Source organism: Dermacentor variabilis, chromosome 6 (genome assembly GCF_050947875.1).
Source record: "Dermacentor variabilis isolate Ectoservices chromosome 6, ASM5094787v1, whole genome shotgun sequence".
Classification (NCBI taxonomy): Eukaryota; Metazoa; Arthropoda; class Arachnida; order Ixodida; family Ixodidae; genus Dermacentor; species Dermacentor variabilis.
The window spans coordinates 75,694,435-75,717,018 of NC_134573.1; the positions used below are offsets into that span (position 1 = coordinate 75,694,435).

The 22,584-nt window shown below is 43.3% G+C and overlaps 1 protein-coding gene across 2 annotated transcripts in view; it reads left to right on the top strand.

The window, feature by feature from the left end:
* LOC142584878 (membrane metallo-endopeptidase-like 1) overlaps window positions 1–8,505 on the top strand; it is a 301,228-nt gene extending 292,723 nt beyond the window's left edge. For both annotated transcript variants that reach the window (XM_075695197.1, XM_075695198.1), the window contains exons 17-18: window positions 1,382–1,413; window positions 8,348–8,505. In XM_075695197.1, coding sequence (XP_075551312.1) covers window positions 1,382–1,413; window positions 8,348–8,468 — 153 coding nt within the window. In that variant the 3' untranslated portion in view covers window positions 8,469–8,505. The remainder of the gene's footprint in view (window positions 1–1,381; window positions 1,414–8,347) is intronic.
* Window positions 8,506–22,584: the final 14,079 nt, after the last annotated feature.

Consider the following 22,584-nt stretch of genomic DNA (forward strand, 5'->3'; position numbering starts at 1 on the left):
AAATATAGCATCATGGTGGTTCGTTAAACAGCGGCAGATACCCAGTGAGCGAAGTTGGCGCCACCCTGTTCCTTCAGCACAGCTGCACCATGGGCTATACATTACATCCAAATACTACCCACTCTTATTGACCCTAGTTGGCAGAAAAACAGTGAGACACCGGCAGACGGAATCCCTGAAAGTGCATCAAGTGCATCAAGTGCCCTAAGAATGGTAATCGCAGTAAAAGGGCTAGGGATGTCGAAACGGGCTTCCATATTGGGCATTGCCTTTAACTTATTGGGAATCGTCCTCATAATCGTTTTACCAGTGGTAGTACCAAATTCCATACTGCAATACAATCCTGTCTTCATAACTATCACTATCAATAATAACCACCCTCATCGCCATTATGCACAGCAGTGCAAAATCGCGCTCTCAATTCATACCCGAGCATGTCTTCATGACAGTCATCAATCTTCGCCACCACACCCCTACCACCACTTTCATCGTCGTATTCATCCTCATTATGGCGGCGGTAGTGTCAAGTACTATCCGGCGATGTGTAACGCCCCTGTTTTCTTTGTATTTTTCATCATAATTATCCGTCATCATCACAACAGCTATTATTGTGGTGATCATCTTACTGGTGCGGAGAACCAAGAGTAGGTGAAGAAAGTCGGTCTGATGGGACAAGACGCGATCGGTTTTAGTAGCCAGCTTGTTTTATGCATGGTTATAGTTGTTGTTTCTGTTCTTGTTTATGCATGGTTCATGGTACTTCGTTCTTATCCTTTCTCTTTCTGTCACGCAGTAGCTTATAACGGCAGAGTCACGTTCACACCAGCAATATATAATGATCTTTTCTTGCGTCAGATGATTTTGTAATATTCCCTCAATTTCCTCGATCTCATCTCATCTCCTAGTCAGCTGCAATACTCAAACGCGTTCAACTTGCTTTGCTGATGATTCTAGTAAGACATGCCGCGGGTTATCTTCTCGGCATTGCATGCCTCGTGCAACACTTCCGTTTAGTCTAAACCACATCATCAGCCACCCGAGTTCACTCTCTAATCTACACTGTCGTGCTCCTATCTGGAAATGCTACGCCTGTTATCTAACGCTCGCGGCGCTGCCCTTTGCTCTATCGCAAGCTTCTTTATAATTAGCCAAGTTTCACAACCCTAAGGTAGTATGTGTGGAATGCGGTGATTTCGCGCGTAGTTTTCAAAAGTTGGCCCCCCATGAGGACACGAACATGTGTGCCGTACGCGCGTGGTTCATTTTTGCTCCCCTTGTACACTTGATTCTGGTGATCTTGTTCCCACCTGAATAATTGTTCTAGATAAGCATACTCCTTCTTGATTGCTTTTAGACCTTTACATGGGTTTTTCTGTTACAGTTGCACTGCGGCAGTGATATGGGCAAAGAATTGTAAGTATCATTTTTACGTGCATATTGTGAGGCCGAAACGCAGCACTGATTTCTGTCATGGAGTAAATACCTACAAAAAGTCGCAGCTTTCAAGAAAGGCAAATGCTGTGAACCGCTGTATAGTCAGCGTTCAACGAAAACTTGTTCAATTAGGTAGAATTTAAAAAATAAAAAACGCGTAAATACTTTTCGTTAGTTACAAATGGAGAAATTAACCGACGTCACGGAACTCACGCGGGTTCGTTGTTCAGATTGTGGCATTCTGAACAAGAGAATCACGGGGAATACGAAAAATGCAGTTTCTGCTTAGTCAGTGATCAAACCACTTAGTTTGTAGTCTGACTGAAATAACACGTTCGACCATTAGAGTTTTGGTATTCGGTTTGGTGGGCACACCAAAAATGTGAGTGATGAGCGGCGTTAATAGAGCATCTTAGAGACAACAGCTGTAAATGTGTGTGTAATCTCAGCACGACTCTGTTTATAGTAAAGATGAATTCAGTCAATATGATTATACCGTCGTCTCTTATGCACTCTGTTTACGTAGACGATCTCCAAGTGGCTTGCCGCGCTTCAAATTTGCCAACCTGTGAAAGGCAGCTTTAAATGACAATAAATAAACTTACACAATGGGCTAACAAAAATGGTTTTCGTTTCTCCACACAGAAAACAGTCACTGTTTTGTTCTCTCACAAACGAGGACTACACAGCGATCCAGCGTTGAATTTAATGACGTCATACTGCCGGTGAAACAAGACCATAAGTTTTTAGGAGTAACTTTTGACTCCAAACTGAACTTCCTAGCCCACATTAAAACACTAAAGATTAAAGCAAATAAAACTCTAAATATCCTTAAAGTTTTATCCCATAAGCACTGGGGTTCCGACCGAACCTGTCTTTTACGTATTTACCGGCCTCTTGTGCGTAGCCTTTTGAACTACGGCTCCGTGGTTTACGGCTCAGCCAGACAGTCCTACATCCAATGGCTTGATCCTGTACATAACCTTGGACTGCGACTGACAAGTGGTGCCTACAGAACTTCACCTATTCAAAGCTTATACGTCGAGTATAATGAACCTTCCTTACAGCAGCGCAGAGCATTACTCACCTTTTCGTACGCACTCAGAATTCAGTCATTACCGCAGCACATATGCTACAACATCCTCCCACAATGGAACTCACGCTTACACTATACAAATAAACCGAACATGATTAGGCCACTTGTCCTGCTGTACGAATAATACTGTCGGGATTATGACATTCCCCACGAAGTCCTCTAGGTTGCCAAGAAACCGCAACGGTTGGCCCCGTGGTACGATTTCACACAGTTGTGCGACTGGACATTAACACATTTAAAGAAAAGAGACACTCCACACGAACACATCATACAAGAATTCCGTGCTCTCCAGGACAAATATCAAAACCACATGGAATTCTACACTGATGGCTCCAAAACAAAAGAACACGTGGGTGTAGGGGCCGTAACAGAAAATTGGGAAAAAAGTATTCGTATACCAAAACATGCCGCTGTTTTCACTGCTGAAGTTTATGCTGTATGGGTAGTAGTTAAAAAGATTATTGCTGGCAAGTACAAAAACACAGTCATACACACTGATTCGTTAAGTACACTGAAGGCTCTAAATATGAAATCTGAGTATGAACCCCTGTTAGGAGATATACTAAACATGGTTGCGCTTAACAAATACGGAAGATCAATCCGCTGCTGCTGGGTACCAAGTGATGTTGGGATACCGGGTAACGAAGCAGCAGATAGATGTGCATCAATGGCAGCGCACAAAACATAATAAACACAACACTTCCATATAAAGATAGTATCCGTGCCATTAAGAAGGCCTTGACGTCAAAGTGGCAACACGAATGGGACCATTGTACAGAAAACAAGTTGCATCTCACTAAACCCGTACTTGGTGAGTGGAAGTCGTGCAACCACCAGGAGCGCTTCTTTGAAGTAGTTCTATGCCAACTACGCATTGGGCACACACACCTCACACACACTTATCTACTTACAAAAGAAGACGTACCGACATGTGAAAAATGCCAAGAACAGCTAACAGTCAGGCACATATTAATCACATGCACACACATTGAGGTACAAAGACGAAACCTTTTGCGCAACCTATATCAAATACACTTGCCTTTACATCCTGCTTTAATTTTAGGAGATGATTCGATAGTCCCATTACCTGACCTGCGTAAATTCCTAGACGACACAGGCTTTTTACACAAAATATAGATTAACACAGCCTTTCTCCTCTTAAATTGTATAATAAAACACCTCGTGTTAGGCGCAGCATAGCCTTAGCCGCTTTTGCGCCAGTAAACCACATTTAACTAACTATAACTTACCTGAGGCATGTATGCAAGCAACTCGAACAGGCTAGGTGATTATTTATCACTGTTCCGAAGGGGATGTCAATCCGTCATCATCATAACAATTGCAAAATGCAATTCAATATACTAAGACGCGAACCAAACAGCTGAGCGTCTGGCTCGATGACTTCTTTGTCCTGCAATTCCCTTTCCCTTTTTTATCTTACCTGCGGTTTTGTTACGTCCATTCATGTTGAACTGCTTACTCCATCTTAGGATGTTTGCATGAGGGCGTCGTTATATGTATATGGATGCGTGATGTAGCTTTAATAAATTTGGATGGTTTTTATTAGCACAGGCAAGCTATAATCTTCACAATCATTTGTTATATCCGATATGACGCAACGTACACAATGAACGCAACAGTGGGCGAGCAGTCCACACACTGTTGTGAATCATTGTTATTTATGAATCGTTGTTTTTCATCAGCTTTTTTAAAAATCAGTTGGTCATAACTTTTGTTGTGACAGCCGCACATTTGCTGAACGTTTGATTGCCACTACTTGAAGGATAACTTGAGTTAATGAAATAAAGTCAAACCATTCCCTGATGTCAGACATTTCTGCAGATTTCCTTTGGAAGGCATAAGATATAGTTTGCGCAGTTGAAACTTTCGAGCCGTTTTTCGGCCGTACCTTTATTCGATTTCGTTTGCAGCGATTTAGTGATTCGTCACGGCGCCTATGAGGTTGGAGACATGGCTATCATATAACGGAACACAGGTACATGTTAGAGGCTGTATATTGTGGCATATTTTGTAAGATAGGTCATTGTGTCCTAGCACGCGTCAGACTGGAAGAATGACACATCTTTATTGAACGCGTCTTTGTGCTTTTTTTAACCTAGCACTCATATTACGGTAGCCATGTTCGACAGTTTTACGGGGACAGGTTTTTGCGACTTTCAATATAGCGTCTTACTGTGCTTAAAGGTGTTGTGAGCAACGTACACTTTTCTCTGGCATGCTTGTGCGACGCCTCTTGTTTGCAACCACTCGTGTACCCTTTAGCGAAGGAGCGACTGCAGTGCTGTATTGACGGCAGTGCTAACTTCGGTGTTGACTGCAGTGCTAACGGTCTTCCACACGACATCACTGCAACTACCTGCCCATCCACGTTATTGAACTGTATACTTAACATATTTACCAGCGAGCAAACTTGTACCTAACCATATTTTCCTTGTGTATTTAATTTATTTTATTAGCTATAGCCCACCCCTTATGTAATACCCCCCAATACTGGGGGCCTTTAAGGTAATAAAGTGAAGTGAGCTTGCAATACTGATTACAAATGAAGAAGCAAAAGTAATTTTTTCGCTTGCTGTATTGCGATACGGTGCTCCTGACATAGCTTTTATCCGTCTGTGCCTGTGCGGCCACCACTATACTCTCGGGGGTCGAAAACTATGTTGAAGCACATCGCTTCTTGAAAGGCTGTAGCACGAGATATGCTAAAGCACACAGCTGCGTAGACCGGAGTTACATTTTGTAGTTGTAGCTACATTTTGTCTTGAAAGTCACTGCGTGGGTTGTTGAGAGAGTGGTGCCAAATCTTCATGTCCGATGTCTCCCAAAGCGCTAGTACGTGAGTGAATGAGTGTACGCTTCGAGCATGCTAGGTTTTAGGAATATCTACACTGAAAATTTTTTTTCTTGCTAAATGTCAGTTTTCGCCCTCGATAGTGGTAACACATTCGTGACACTGTAAACATGAGGCCTAAAGGAATCTTGGGTGTAAAGTTTACCTAAATAGAAGAAAATATTTACTAGGGCAGCGCATTGCGTCCTATGGTGACCTGCTTCGACTGCAGACTGTCAGAAAGCCAAACAAAAGCCAGAAGGGACCCGACTTGTGACCAGCCGCGGTAGCTTATGGCATTTTTCATTAGTCGATTCGGAGCAGGATTTCTTGCTCTGCGGCAAGGAATCCAAATTTTACTGTTCGATCTGGAGCGGGTTCGCGCGTTGCACTGGTCGTTTCGGATCAACTCGCTCCGCGCCGGATCGCTCTCACCTGCTCCGCCGCCGAGGCACGGATTCGGGCGGAAATAGCTCGCGTCACATCCGTCTTCAAGCGAAACCGGTACCCGGTTGGTACCCTCAACATTGAGTTGCTTCGCAACATGACTGCGTTCGGTGCTGCTGCATAACTCGCGTTTAGCGATGAGGGCTCGGCCGACAGCGATTACGAGGTGACGCAGGTGCTGTACAAAGCCTTCTATGCAAGTTGTCCATGCACAATGCTTGCGGGCGCGACATGGAAATGACGGACTCTGCGACTGCCGCGGTCAAATTACGCACGGGGGACAGCGAGTTTGGTTGCCGTGGAAACGTACAGAGCGGATGTCGGGCATGGTTTCCGGAACCAGTTTGTGCGACGTGTACGCAGACTTCCTGTGTGATCCCCGGCGGAGCGTTCTTGCGCTCCGCTGACCGATTCGGATTTGTGAAACCGGAGCGCTCGCTCGAGGATTTCGGCGGCCGCTTCAAATCGACCAGTGAAAAACGCCATTAGTGATTCTGGCGTTGCATTTCTGAGCTTGAGGTCATGGGTTCGATCCTGACTTTGGTCGCCGCGTTTGGATGGGAGCGAGTTGCAAAAACACTTGTGTGCTTACAATTGCGCGCACGTTAGCGAACTCCACTTGGACGAAATTTATCCAGACTTCTTCGCACAGTGGCGTGCCTCGTATGAGATGTCAGTTTTGTCAGGTAAAACGCCAGAGTTTATATTTAAAGTTTTACAGCTTGCATCAAGAAGCATCGGTTATAGTACGTGGGCAGTCGCGGGGCCACTCCATGGCAAAATATGCCACACCGTGATGCAAGAAGCCTGCGGCGTCTGTAACGTAAGCTCGCGCGATAACAAGGAACACAACCCTGAATCGGGGCCAGAAATGTCCACGAGTACGTGTTAGAATAGTATCTTGGGGACGTCAATGCGGATGAAGGAAGGGTGCTGGCAGGCTGTACTCATTTCCGTGATTTTAGCTGGTAGAGGTTACAATATTCTATGCACGCAGCGCCAGGTGTCACGTCACATCGTGCACAGCACGGCAGCATAAACTAAAATTGACTCCATTACCATGCGCAGCATTGCATTACTTTTTGGCGGCGATCGTTTTCAACCGGGTTGTTACCGTTATCGACTTGTCGCTCGACGCAAGACGCAACAAATCGAAGAATGTACTGCCGGAAGACATGGCAGTATACTTCATGGAATAATAGTGAACTGAGCTAGTTGGTTGATGGCTAAGATGAGTTTGAACAGGTGTACCGAAGCACGGGGCAAACGTAGAGAGACGTAAGCGACGCCCTCGTCAGTGTCGCTCCGCCTCATGTTTCAGTAGCTGTAAAAACTCGTCACAGTGTATGATTCCTGCTTATTTTAACACAGGTGATTATGTCACACCTAATCAAAAACAAAATATTCAATCCAACGTGGCCCTTGGTGCTACTGAAGCAGAAGTGCGTGGCATACAGGAATGCCCGTAAATGTGCTTCCTTGAAAGATAACTTCCTATATGAGCAGAGTAGATATTCAGTGGAGTCACCACTAGTCAAGGAGGCCTTGCGTAAAGAAGACGTACAAAACGCATACATATCTTGGCGAATATCTACAGAATTCTCAGCTATTCTAATTTTCCACAAGAAAAGCGCAGACTTGCCTACCAAGAAAGGGGTCAGGCAAGTAGGCAGAGTTTCTGTTACGCTATTTATAGCATGCTTAGAACAAGTATTCGAGCACTGGGAAGGATAAGAGTGAGGATCAACGGCGAATATTTCAACAACCTTCGTTTTCGGACAACAGTGCCCTGTTCAGCAACGCTGAGGACGAATTGCAACAAATAATTGTGGGCCTCAACCAAGAAAAGGCAAGAGTAGGGCTGAATATTATTGGGGAGACGTAAAGGTAATGTTCAGTATCCTGGCAAGAGAACAAGAATTCATGATCAGCAGAATCAGTGCAGGAGGTTAAAAGAAGATTGAGAGCAAGTTAATGACGCCGCAAAGGGCGATGGAACGAAAAGCGTTAGGCGTAATGTTAAGCGACAGAAAGAGAGCGGTGTGGATCAGACAGCAACCAGGCGTGGCCCATATTCCGGTTGGCGTTATAAAAAAAAATGCAGCGTGGCCAGCCACGTAATGCGCACAGTAGATAACCAGTCGACAATTATTGCTGTAGATGGGTGCTATGGGTAGAAAATTAGGTGGTGAGATGAACTGAGAACATTTCCAGTTGCAGTTCGCACTCGGTTGCAGTTCAGACTCACCTAGTGCAGGCCAGGTGTAATTGCTGATCGCTGGGACAGCCTTCGTTCTGCATTGGTGGTGAAAATAGTCAGCTGTCGCTGATGATGATGATGCTAGGGGCGCAAATGAGGGCCGCGCTTATGTCGGACACTGCATAAACTGGCCATATGGACTGCAGCACGTATTGTTCCAGCATTTAAAGCAACGTTTTTATTCTGATTATTTCAAAAAGCATCTAAGCACTAACAGCAATCTCAAACGTTTCTTGGGCACCTCTCTTTTCATTTGCAGGATTGACCTCGCCGCGAAGAACAACCCTTACTTCCACCAATCATTCAAGTGCGAAAAAGGAGCCCCGATGTACAAAGCCAAACCATGCATGCTCTGGAACACCACCAGGATAAACTACTGAGCTGCTGAAAAATAAAGCTTGTTTTTTGTTTGTTTTCTCTTATAGCAGCCTAAATTTATTTGTAGAACTTTCTCTCTTCGCGCCCATTGAGATGCGAAAAAAATTCGGCAGAGTTAGCTCCACTTGACATGTACTCAAATAAAACGTATATGCTTATTTTGTTGTGATAACCAGTGACGAACGTTGCCATTTGTTTGGTTCATTGAAGTGCGGCGCATAGCCAGTGGTGCGTACCGACTGATACGTACATACGAGAATTTCCCACATTTCTAGGCCGCGGTACCTTCGCCGTGGGCTCATATTGTGAGGCTGCGAAATTTTCGGAATTGGTTCAGGAATGCGGCCAGATATGTCGGTGCGGAAATCTGGGTTGAGCTGGTAAAAACTGCCGCACATTGAAAAAGAGAAAGCAGAGCGAGTTTCTCCTGGAGGGCAAAACATTAAAAGTTCCAGCATGGTTTAGCGTAACGCCGAGGCTACTCGAAGGATGTCTTAACAATATACTACGGCGGTGTGTTGGCTAGGGGCAGCACGCGAGGGAACTGCTCCTACACAGAAGAAAGCCCTGTGACGCCGGCTGCCAGCGGTTCTGCAGATGTCGTGCGTCGAATGTATGGGACGAGACCGGGGGAGTTATTGCTCCGCGGGAACCACAGTACGCAAATATCTACGCAGCAGCTACGCTAGTGTGTGCAGACAGTGGACATAGAAGTTGCAGAAGGTAGGACGCCGCTCTGGATTCACTGCACAGACGATTTAACCTAGTGGAACGATTTTGCGGAGATTGCGTGACTGTGCCTACTCTTCGCTTCGTTTTTTCCTTCCTTCTTTGAAGCCGAGTGCACTGATCTCGGGAGCCTTAAACAGGCTGCGCCCGCACCGGCGATACCCTGACAGCGTGGTGGCGTGAAGGCGCCTAGCGTATCTTAGAAACGCAAGTCTTAGAAACGCAAACACAGGGTTCTTGATAGGCAATTCTGACAGCGTGGTGGCGTGAAGGCGCCTAGCGTGTCTTAAAAACGCAAGTCTTAGAAATGCAAAGCAGCACTTAGAAACGCAAACAAATGCTAGCTAGCCGAAGCTCAGAAGCGCAAGTCTTCTGCGAACAGTTTGCTCCGCTGACCGCTCTTGAAGTCTCATTCATTTTTTTTGTTCGTAAACAGGCACTAGTGACTCTTCTTTACCATTTGCTTTGTCACTGTTCAGCAAGCATTTACTGAATCTTTTTCGGGTGACTGCTTCAATCACACCGCTACTCAGATTTGGAAATTGGCAGCGCTAGTTACGGAGTCATATGAGGCGTCGTGGCTCTGCATACGTATTTTCGTACGTGTTTGTACACATTTATGCATTTATCATGCTTCGCGTAGGTGAAGTAGTGTGTGCTGTATATGTGTGTTTCTGTGCAAACGTGATGGAAGATTTACGCCATTTACTGATTTCTATGGATATCAAGGCCAGCCTGTCCGAAGCTGAAGCTCAAGCTTTTCTGTCTGAAGGCTCGTTTTTTTAAAGAAACAGACGTTTCGAAGGGATAAAAGGCTGGAGTAGAATACACGTACAGTAGAGAAGAACTGGTTTAAGAAACGCCGAATTCAACACGAATGATGCGGCAGAAACGTGCATTATGCGGTCAGTGGTTCATAACTACAATACCTAAACAATCGTGAATTTGCCGTTTTGTTAGTGCGGCGGTAAAATGTTTCTTTGCTGCGCTGAGTACGTAGGTTTCATACGAGTTCGGAAAATATTTTTTCCAACGCTTTTGTTTTGTTTTGTGTGTGGGAGGCTGTTTGCCTAACCTGGCGAGAGCTTTTCTGCCGCTAAAGTCTCACAGGTCAAGATGACAACAAGCAGTGCACCCTCACTGCTGCGGGAAAGCGACATCCATCGTACCATCGGGTTATGTGTTTTAAGCACATTTATGATTTTTGCGTGCACTTAAGAGGAAGCTTTAGCTCGGGCTCAACTCAGGTGACACCTATTCAAATACATGTAAAAGGCAGAAACTACCGGACTAATATAATGAAATTTGTTGCAGTTAAGAGAGAATGTTAAATTCCAGTGACTGTTGGAAGTAAAGCTTTAATTTAGAGCGTGATATCTTAAAGAGAAACTTTCAAAAATTGGTAACTTCGAAATAAATGGAAGCAGGAAGTTTGCTAATTCATAGCTCTTAAGTAAAAAAAAAAACTGATGTACGTCTGTAAACTGCATCAGTTAGATCATACAAAGCGGAGAAAATTGATTTATTTACATCTCACGTGAATTTCTTACATGTTTGCAAGGGTACTGCAAAAGTCCTACTCGAATTTTAGCAGTTTATTTGACAGTCATGCATATTGCCGCGACAACTTGGTCACATTCAAGTTGCGCGCCCTTCTATTGGACCCTGTGCACGCCGTACCATGTTCTTCAGCAACAGGCAGCGATCTTGGTGGGACGGGCAGCCGGTTGGACGCGGCTCGCATGTGCCCCGCGCACGAGGTGTCACGCGAGAAGGAAGAGGAAGACTGTTCGAGCCCAGTTGGAGAACGCGACTGCCGCGGATTTCTTCACGACCGCAGTGACTTTTACTTGTGGGCACAAGTTCGCCTTTAATAAATATCATTGCTTTATTAACATCGTTACAATATTATATCAAAATTTCTGCTTTAGGTGCACTATTAGATACAATTGACAGAATTGTGATATCGTTTTTCATTTCTGAGTTGCTCCATAGCAGCGTTTTGAGAAAATTTTCTGCTTTCAACAATTTTTACAAAAATATTGACGACTGAATTAAAAATTTGGGGCCACCAGTCACTAGATTTTAGATCGATTGCAATGGTAGCGCAATCAAGCTATCAAGATCGCCATTTTCCGTGCAACATTTCTAACCTCTTGCTCACTTGCTTTAAAAGCTTAGGATAGAACTGCATTCAATTGTGCACTTGTATTGACGCTTGTACCGGCTTGAGAGCAGACTGTATCCGATACGGCAAGAACTTCTGTTAGAATAAGGAAGTAAACGTTCGAGATAATAGCAGTGACTTATTTCGTGGGATCGGTACTTTGTGGCTTGCATGCCCGTTTTCATTGTACTGCCAAAAAGAAAGTTCTTTGCTCTGGCTCTTCTGCTGTGTGTTTCTTTGGTGCAACTGCTTGCGGTGCAGCAAGACGTTTTGCTTCGAATGATGCCTGGGCAGTGAAGGCGTTCGTGGCAGTAAGCAAGCTGTATATGTTCTATAAGTTGCAAAATTTTGTACATACAGAAGAAGAGGATGCAATCGTCATAGACTTGTATTTTACGAATGATTCAGTTGTATTACTGCATCGGAGAGTAGATATGCATGGAAATTAGTTTGTATTGATACTGAGCAGGAACAAGGTATGTTATCATTACTAATGAATCATTTTCTGTTAGTGAAAGGCAAGTTGCTATTGCCCTGCTGGAGCTGAGAAGACATCCGCTGCCTGCGATGGGCGCATCTCTTTCATGTTATCGCAGTATTGTTGCTCTCCAAGTGAGCGGATTTTTTCTCTCAGCATTTCGCTACTTGAATCATGATCATCTACTTAGCTGTGCACGTGACCGCTGTTTGTGATATTGGAGTGCTGGTGGACAAGCACTGCTTCATTATTGCAACACATGGCAGAGTGCAGCTGTGGCAGTATGCGAAGGTGTTAATACATAAGCCAAATTAGGTTCTTTGAGTAAATATGTTAATATATTGGTATCATTCGATTGTGGCCTAGCATGCAAAAATGCTAAACAAGGAGAAGTAACTTTAATTTGCGCTTGTGAAGTTGTTCAGGCAAACCAATTAAGCCGTTACACATGAAATGGGACGCTTGTATACGTGTTCTACGATGCTGCAGCCCTGAATATCTTTAGAGTTCTGTGATACCACTCAAATTTGTCTGTAAAGCATGCAGCAAGGTTCAGCAGTGTAGGAGGCTGGGATGAACAGAGGTCTATTTGCTCTAATGAGGTGTTCCTGTTAGGGTGACTATAAAATTTATGCTTTAGTTGTAATCTTGCATGAGGCAGACTTGATGGAAAAATTTATTTCTTTTGTACAATGGCAGAAATACATGTGTAATACTTGTATACATAGACATTACATTGCTATTGTTTATGCAAGTGGTGCCCTTGCATGCTAAAATTTACAGGGCTCTGATTGAGCAATGTGAACTTTTGTTGTAACGTTAAGGTAACGCCTTTTATATTGTGAAAAACTACTTTATTGTGTACCATCATGGTGTGGTATTTGCACTAAATTTATTTGATTTTGTCTATAAAACCCTGCACACTGGTGCATCATGAAAATTTATCATGTTTAACATGTCATGCAGCTTACCAATTTCCAGGGATATAATGCCAGATTTTTTTTATAGCTTCTGGCCTCAGAATTGCTCTTGACGTTATATTGTTGTTCGCAACAAGACTATAAGGCAGTTTCCTCTCTTTATATTTTCCGGCACTTCAAATTGCCGTCAGCAAGAACACTGGGCAGCAATACCGGAATCCCTACCACGTGTGGAGCTGTGTTCAAACACACGAGGAAACATAACTTTGCCTTGTTTGACGCTGTCGCGGGCACTTCTGAAGTACAGCCTGTCCAATAACCTTGGTGGCGTGGAAGCGCCGTCTACTTCTATGCATTGCTTTTTGTTTCATTGTGGCTCACATCGCAATATAATTGCTATATATATGGTATTTTTATAAGAGGCCTATAGTCCTCCTCTTGGGTTATATTTACAGTCTGATTAATTATGTGCTGATGACCAGTGCTCGAAGTTCCATTTCATCGCAAAGTAAGCTAGTAGCACTTAAACAATTCTGTATAGCAGAAAACCAAAGCCGAACTGCCAAACAGTACCAAGCAGCAGCCTCAGTGCAGTCCAAAGTAGACATTGAATTGTCACGCAGAGGTGTACAGCGTACGTCTTCATTACTTGCTGGACAATTAAGCTGATTGAAAACTGTATATTTATGTAGCTTCAACCACGTGCTTTTCGCCATTGCTCCTGCCTTCAGCGAACATGGAAGGTTATCACGGCATTTCTTTTTCTAATCCATTTTTCTTGTAGCAGTGACGTTACTGCATGTGTAAGTAGGAAACGAATCACATAGGCAATCAAAAACCAACAATGTGGTAACTTGTAACATTGATTGTGCAGTTTGATTGCTCCGAATAAGTAGAAATACACCATGAACAATTGATCATTAACTTTTACTTGAAACAGGGCTAATACATGCAATTACTATATTGTGTAATCTTACAGTGTCAGGTAAATTTAATGATACTGTAGCTTTCTAGTGTATGCTTCTATTGTTGCATTCTGTCAGAGGGCTGTGAACTTGTTTCACACGTCAAGAAACAGCAGTAATAATGTGGCAACTTTATTTTTTATTCATTTGATAGAATATCTAGGTAGTTCGCTTAGAGAAATAAAGCCACAGTTTCAACGCACAGTGATGTGACTTTCTCGGTATTTATTGCAGGTTCAAAAAGGTAAGGTGTCAGCTGTTGTCAAGGTACCAACCAGAAAGCACAGCCAGTATAAAAGCATGTTGCTGGCATGTTGCAGTAATTTTCTTTATTCTTATCGCTTATTTGTACAGTGGAGGCAGCTTTCTCAACTGGAGAAGCCTTGGAAGCATGAAACACTTCACGAAACCAGGTTTAATATATCATGGGTCTGCATCACTTAACTTCATGGCTGCGTGAGTGATGCCAATGCTTAACATGTAAAAGTGTTCCTGATGTTTGCCATGCATTGTCCACTTTATCTGCAGTTCAATCCTATCTTGAGACTTAAGCTGATGTTGCCTTTAGAGAAGCTGTAGCTGCGAGCTTGCTTTCTGGGAGCCAGCTTTTGAGAATAAAGAATGAACGCAGCACGTTAAACGCTAGAAAAAGTTGTTGAGGATTTCAGGTCGAGATGCTTCAAAGCCCAATTCGTTTAGTGGTGTTAATAATCTGCTGAAAGCTGTTGATGGTTGGGCTCATATGGTGCTCGAGCATCGCGGTAAGAAACAGTTCACTTGTAGTACATAGCAATCGTGTACTCCGCATACGCTCGTGGCTTTCTGCTGCATTTTCAAAACCTGGTTTCTTGTTCAGTTGAGACTTTCAAATTTTGCATTGTTTATTAGGTGTTGTGTCCTGTTTTCTATTTCTACAGCTTCTTAGTTACACATCCGAATAGTGAACACAACTTCACCATTTACTTGGTTTTCTATATTGCATGTCCTTGCTGCAAAACAGATTATCATCAGAGCTCTTGCACCTTGCTGAAATGATTATTTTGGAGCAGCCATAGTCGCCTACAACACGCACGACCGGATTGTGAAAATTGTAATATTGTTTTTTAAACTATAGGGTGTCCCAAGTATCATGCACCAAGATTTAGAAGTAAGTAAATGCCATGTAACTAGACAAAACCAAGATAATGTTGTTTGCCGCCGCTTGGAGATACTCATAAAATTTGTTGTATTCAAGTTAATTACATAATTACTCTTAATAAGCTAATAATATTCTTAAATAATTAGATGAAAAGTGCGAATAAGAAAAGTGTAGAACAACATGAAAGCCTCCTGATACGGCTTTCTGTTGCTCATTGTGTGCTACAAAAAAGTGTTTTTCTGTGAAAGAAGCCCGCGAAGACACGTGAAGTGCCTTGGATGGCCAGTCACACAGCAATTTTGTGTCGCAAAGCTATGAATAAAACCTGAATGGTTTGTTTTGAGAAAAAGACTTAGCTCGGAAAATTATCCTTTCTTATGTAGCCTTTGGAGGCAAGGTTTCTTAGACATGGCCATGGCCGTCAAGAAAGATGCCGAGGCCACAGCAGTTGACTGTAGAAGCCAAGAGCACAAGCAGTTCCTCCAGTGACTGTGATAAGGTCCCCTGGGGCACAAGTCTAATTCGGTGCCACTACCTTTCTCCTGCACCTTTTCCAGCTACTCAGCCAACCAGGTGGGTCAAATATGTCAAATGGAAAAAGTATCAACAGCTCCTAACATGGAACTTGCTCAAGCTCAATGCCGTTTAAGTGTGAAATTCTTGCCTTATCATTTATAAAAAAAAACTGGCAAAAAGTAGATGGTATGGTCTTGATATGAACACCTCTTTTCCGCAGAGAATCGGCACTGAAAAAGCTGCTTCAGAAGACTTGAATATCAACCAGGATGATTTCACGTAGATAGGATAATGATTATGAACGTTTCTGGTGAAGATAGTGGTAGTAGACTGAATAATCAAAGAGTTTAAATGTAGATTAGAAGAATGATTTCATTCCACTGTCACAGTTTTAAATCATCCCAATAAGACCTGTTTGATAGTCTGTGCGTCGAGCGACAGTGCTTCCTGATACAGTGCTTCTTGATGCTTGCTTCTTGCTGACATGATTCTAATCCTGCGTGCTTCACTTGTTTAAATTCCATGTTTAGCCAATAAAAGCTAATTACATTCATCATAAGAAACCTTGTAGATGATTTCCTGAAACTTGCCGATGAGATTTGAGGACGGTATGCACCCCAGGCTTAAATAAGCATTCAAGAGCGTCCTATCTTGCAAATGCTAAAGATATGCTCCTGCTAAGCAAGTTCTTGGTATCACCCACAAGGTTATTGGCCAATACGAATTTGCCTAAGTTGGGAAAACAGTCAACTTAAGACATGTCAAGCGATATCGCTGACAATGGATACACATTCCAACTGAATTAATAAAAATAAATATAGCTCCAAACAGAAAAATCATTGGCACGATGCCATTTTTTCAGTGGAATAAAACCTGTCTTCCGATTTAAATCTCAAATTCTTTATAATTCAGAATACTAAATACCTCATGAGGGTTCCGACGTGAAATATACATGTTGTATTTATTTCTCGCTTTTTTAGTATAACACCCGATGATGCAGTGAAACAACTGAGATCACAGTACTTTATACTTTCTATTGCTCCAGAAATCAGTTTCTCTGCCAACCGCAGCATCCCACCCTAGCAATTTTTGACAGCAAATGTGAGACAGAATGCACATAACACTTAGGGTGGTGCTATTCGCTCTGATTGTTTGAGAATGAAGATCATAGTGTACATGTTATGGCCCTACCTGTCACTACCTTTAAACAACAAAAAGTGCGGTTTTGCATTTTGTAAAACAGCATGGAGGTTTTTACTGTGGGCCGTTTAAATTAAAAACCTTCACAAATGACGCGAAATGCACTCTCCACAGCTTTAGGCTATACAGATGGCACTAGTTGATACAGAACACACTCTTCACCTCGTTTGAGCCCAGGTGGTGATTCACGTTCTTCAATTGTGTTTCATTATACGAAATGGCACATGTCGCTTCAGTTATTTGCAGAAAATTGCATTTCAATTGTGTCATACGAGATAAATTCACTACAGAGTTTTAACCTGCCCTAAATGTATTACAGCTGTGCACCAGTAGACTGGCAGCAGCTTGCGGTAGCTATGGCTTGTGGAAAAACAACTGTTACTGCTATGTTATATGTAATTGCTAGTGCACAGACATTTGAAACAGCGATAGTTAAGGTACACAGTTTCTTGTACACTGGCGTATGCATCCTCCATCCCAAAATCAAGTTTTTTGGAATTGGAATGGAATGGATTGGAATGTGAAGCGGGGTGTAATTTGTAGGGCATACTATTGCATAAATTTCATAAGCATTTCTCTTTTGTCTGCGTCACAGATCATTGTTGCTGCCCCTGTAAAGTGTGCCTGTTTACAGTACCCGTTGAGAACAGTTCGTTAATCTTTAATAAACAGTAAAAATAACGAAAAAGATAAGCATTTTTATTAATTTTCAACAAATTTAGCACTCTTTGCATTCCACTGTGGTGTTTTTCAAACTCTCAGGTTTGCAACTCAGCACAAGGTTTGACTGCACGATGTCATTTTGCATGAAAAAGTGCACTTGTGCGCATAACGATTCATCGGCAACGTTCTGCTGCACACAATGTCATGAGCTTTTGTATGCGTCGGTCACCATCTCACAGACCGTCTGCTCCTTATTTGGTTGGAATGTAGCATTAATGTAAAGCACATTTGATGTTCTAACAAAAAGAATTGTGCCCTCTGATCCCCTAATTCTCCTCACTCATGCCTAGTGTTATACTAGCATGATCGACGCCATCAGAGTCAGTGTGGTGTATCATTGTGTATGTGGTGAGGTGTGAGGGGGGGGTTAAACAATTTGAGTAACTTTTACGGATGACTTGAATCAGTATTTTCGCACGATGTTTGTTTCATTCACTCATTGTTACCAAACTTCACTTTGGTTGTGGCAACAAGTATAATGTAGTTTGCTAGCATTCCTGCCAACATATATAATGTGTAAGCATCTTTCTTTAAAAAAAGACCAGCTAATGGTTTGTCATGAACTAAGGTGCATTTAGACCATTGAATTTTGAGCTTACACCTGTGGCTATTACTGGTAAATGAATGCCCACCCAGGAGAACTGCCCATAACATTTCGTTCCATTATAATAACGGTAAAGATTTGAACAGCATTTGAACTTAGTCTTGTTTAAAAAAAATGACCCATGTTCAAGTAAGGCAAAGTTTCCACAGCAAGACAGAAACTTGAAGCCGTCAACAGTGCCATGAATATAAACAGCGCTCAACGTTTTGCAATCTTGCACCTGGTTATCATATTGCCCGTTCCATTTCTTTCACAGGTTGTTCTTTACGGTTTCATGGTCGTACCCAGTTTATTTTTATGTCCTCATTTTTTATTATTTGGTTAGTATATTTTTTATCTTCATCAGCTTTCAACCAAATGTGTATTCATAATGTTGCCTTCATTTACCATTTACAGTGATCTTAACCAGATGGATCTTGATACAAAATTAATTTTCCTTAATTCTTCGTTGCTTTTTTCCAAATGGGCGAACAGTTTATCATAATTCCCATTTTGACTTCTCGGAAGACTCAGCCTACTGGATTAGTGATTGCTTACATGTTTACATCGTTTTCTGTTTTAGTCATCCCTACTCTTTGCAAGAACTGGCAGCAGTGCTCCTACCAGCCCCATCACGATGACCACTACTAAGCACACCCTTCCTGCCCTTATTTTAGCACTTTGGATTCCCTTGACTTATTATATGCACCAGCTTCTCCCACAATGAGGGTAGGGGACAACTAGCTATGCACAGAAAACGCTGCATAGGAAAACATTTGCTACCCTGATGACAAGCACCTTTGTGGAAATGTCGGGTACAGCCACGTCCCTTGTTCCAACAAGGTTGGTGCACCTACATGTTTTTCTAACACAGAAGTTGCTGCTTTGTTTTGTTCTGTGATTATCGATTTGCCGCTTTTTAGAATGGAACCTCACAAATACTATTTGTTTCTCCTAACAGAAGGAAGCTTATCCTTGCAAGGCGTTTGGAGTCCAACAGCAACTTTCACCAGGAAAAAGTGCAAGACGAGTGATTGAAGAAAATGAAGTTGCTTCTGTGATCTAAAGAACTTGAGGACTGAAATTTCGCACTTTTTGGTAAATATGCCATGCAATGAATTCGTATCACAAAGTGCAAAGGAAAACTGCGAGTCGGCCTAGTTGGAACAGATTCATCTTAAAACTTTTCGTGCGCAAACAAACAGGGACGAAGAATAGGAGCAACATCGCTCGTTCTTGTGGTGCTCCTATTCTTCGTAAGCGCTCGTCCTTTTGTTGCTCCTATTTTCGTCCCTGTTTGTTTGCACACAAAAAGTTTTAAGGTGCAAGGTATTTTATCTTTTCAGCTGTGCCAGTGTGTTGGCAAGACAATCTTGTCAATGGTGACCTGCTGCTTTCGTTATAAGCTGCCTTCGTGACATTTGCAACAAAGGAGATGTACTATTGTGAAAAAAAGTACTTTGGAAGTGTGGGCGTCGACTAAATTGCATCTCTGCGTTCAAGTTGACCACGCTGATTCATTTGGCTTCACATATAATATTTGGCTTGAAAAGGCCGTCCATGCAACCTGATTGTATTCTTCAATCTTCTTATACACCAGATCAGTTCTCTGATTAATCTAATTTTCAACTCACTCGGCCCTCTTCCTCTTTTTCCTTTCGCAACGTGTGTGCCTATCGCTGTGGTTACCAAATACGCCCAACGGTATGCTATCACTCAAGCCTTTCTGGCGACCGGAGAAACTGAAGTCGCAGGCTTCCTTCAACAAGGCGCTGGCGTTTAATATGGCTATCCTCTACCACTTTTCACGGACTTCGCCTCACCGCTTTCTCTTCAGCGTCATCTCTTACATTATTCGCTCGTTCTACACACAACACAGACACGCAAAGACATTAATGAAGTATCAATTACACGCTAGTTGACATGCTGTTGATGTACATTCCCTCTAATTACCGGGATAGGAACGCTACCCTGTCTTTGGTGACTTTATCGGTCTACAACCTCGCTCAACAACATTGCTCGGCTTTCATCGCATTTTTGTCGATAGGAGCATACTGTATTTCCTCTGAATATACTGTCGGCTTTAGATGCAACTTTGCACACCCGCTTATTCTTTTACGCTAACGGCGACCGTTGTCGTCAGGCCACCGCCTCATTCTGACCTTCGTCGTTATCAATTCGTGCTTGAGGAAAGCATACAAGATCGCCCTACGAATTCCGCAATGCGCCTCAACCGAAAAACTCATGTCTCTCGGGATTCGTAATACATTCGAAGAACTGGCAGAAGCTCAACTGATAATTCAAAGAAACAGACTTGCACAAACGACCACGGGTAGGAAACGCCTTGGCAGACTCGGGTATCACGAGTTCCTAGAAAAACACAACCCAGCTAAACCCATCCCCACGATAATCAAAAACAGCATCAAAGTGGCGCCAATACCCAGAAATATGGACCCAACTCTACATGCAGGCAGAAGAGAAGCCAGAGCTGCATACATTGAGAAAACGCACGGCGACAAACCAAACTGCCGCTTCGTGGACGCGGCAATATACCCAGGCAGGCAGAAAAGAACGGTAGCTGCTGTCACTGACTACTTTGGCAGAGAAAACGCGCCTCCACTCACAACACCACTATCGTGGAAGCAGAAGAAATTGCAATAACCCTTGCTATCAATGTGACGGAACCAAACCAACAACAAATTACCATCCTATCAGACTCTCAAGCGGCATGCAGAAGCTATCTCAGGGTACGAGTATGCACCGCAGCCTATAGGATTATACGAGATACAAAACCCCGAGCCAGATTTCACCTTATATGGTTACCCAGTCATGAGGGAATCAGGGGAAACTAAGAGGCTGACAGAGTAGCTCGTGCGCATGCTACAAACCACGGGTGCTCACAGGACGCCTCTGAAGACCTGATCCCTATTGGCCAGAACTACTCTGCAATTTTAAACTACCCCAGAGGACATAGAATGAAAATACCACCCCCCAGATAAGAACCTCAGTAAGGAAGAACAGGTCATATGGAGAAAGCTATAAGGTATACATGTCACAACCTGCACATTCTCCATAAAATTCATCCCGAAAGATATGCGGACACATGCCCATGGTGCGGATCCACGCCAACCTTAGACCACATCTCATGGGCATACACGGCATATACACAAAAGACACAGAAATTACGGATCATACACAATGGGAGGCGGCGTTGTCCAGCTTACAGGAGGAGGTCCAAAGGGCCATCATCGACAACCAAGACGGCGTACGGAAGCCAGTGGGGCCCTTGTCTAGGGGCTCCACCCGTTGAAAGTTTTATTCTTCAATAAAGTTGTTCTATCTATCTACCAGAGAACATAGAAAGGTGTTTTCACAAAAAAGTCCCGTGATTTGAGCCCCTCTATCCGCAGGGTTCTATATTTGGGAACTGGGCACGCTAACCACTACGCTACCGCTTTCTTTAGCCACCTTCGATTTATCGGCCTTCCTACTTCTCGTTTTTGTCACTGACGCAGGCAGAATGGACTCGGAAACAAAAAAAGTGAAGATTGCTTGAGCCACTAGGTAACCCATGGCTAACATTGACAGGCTACTCTCATCGGAGTGCACGTGGACTTGCGGCTGCGTGCAGATCATCGGCTTAGCTTTATTGTGAATTTTCTTTCACTGAGTCTTTCCGGTTAAAACTGAAACGCTGGAGATAAATGAGACATACCACTGTATTAAGGCGTGATCCTTTGGTGGATCATGAGTGTCCGGGCGCAGTCCGTGGTGGACCCCGAAAAGCGGTTATCACCGGCGAGGGGAGCAAGGAGAGGAGGCGCCATGCCAGTAGCGCTGTGCGAGTGGGCCCGTGGGAGAGCGCGGACATGCGGGCGGGGGTGCGCGCACATCAGCGACAAACCTTGCAGCCATATAGCCGTGATTGCACCCCATGCTCGCTGCCACGGCGGCGTTCGTTCGCAGAACAGTTCAGACAACAGCAACAGAGGCAGTCATAGATAGGCTTTCGTCTATCGCAGTTTAGCTCAGCAAAGTGCCCATATATTTTTTTCCTTGTTTTCTAGGTTTAAATCGAAATCGCTCATTCCTAACTTTAAAGTAGCAACAGCTTCATCATCAGCGACTTGAACACTAACTTAAACAAATCGCTGCTTTTTTAGGAAATCGCATAAGGATACTATATTTTGAGGTCTTGTTGCTGCCAATACAAGACCTCGAAACAGGGCCGGCACTATGTATCGACGAAAGGGCATCACACTGCAGATGCACGCGGCAGGTTACTGAATGATGAAAACAGAAAATATGACTGTTTTTCAGTTCGTGCAACTTATTAAACACAATGCACCCGCCACCATGACACATTCTTTTTTTACAACAGCAACTCACAATGGCGGACTGATATATATGTATCGTATACTTCTTAATTACCTCGTAAATAATACTTACGAGGGTTTAATTTTAGTTTTCATCGCGGAACCGCAAGTGCAGGGAGAGCCGCGCGTACACCGCGGCCACATGTATGTTGGAGCCGCGCTTTTTCTTCTAGCAATATGGCCGGCGACGGCTTCACGCACTGCCGTAGGCGTTGGCTGGGACTGGCACTCCAGAATTTAAGTATATAACTTCCTTGCATAAAAACGCTAGCATGGTTGCTAATAGACTGTTACTTTGGATATTTTTGTCATGTGGCCCAAGA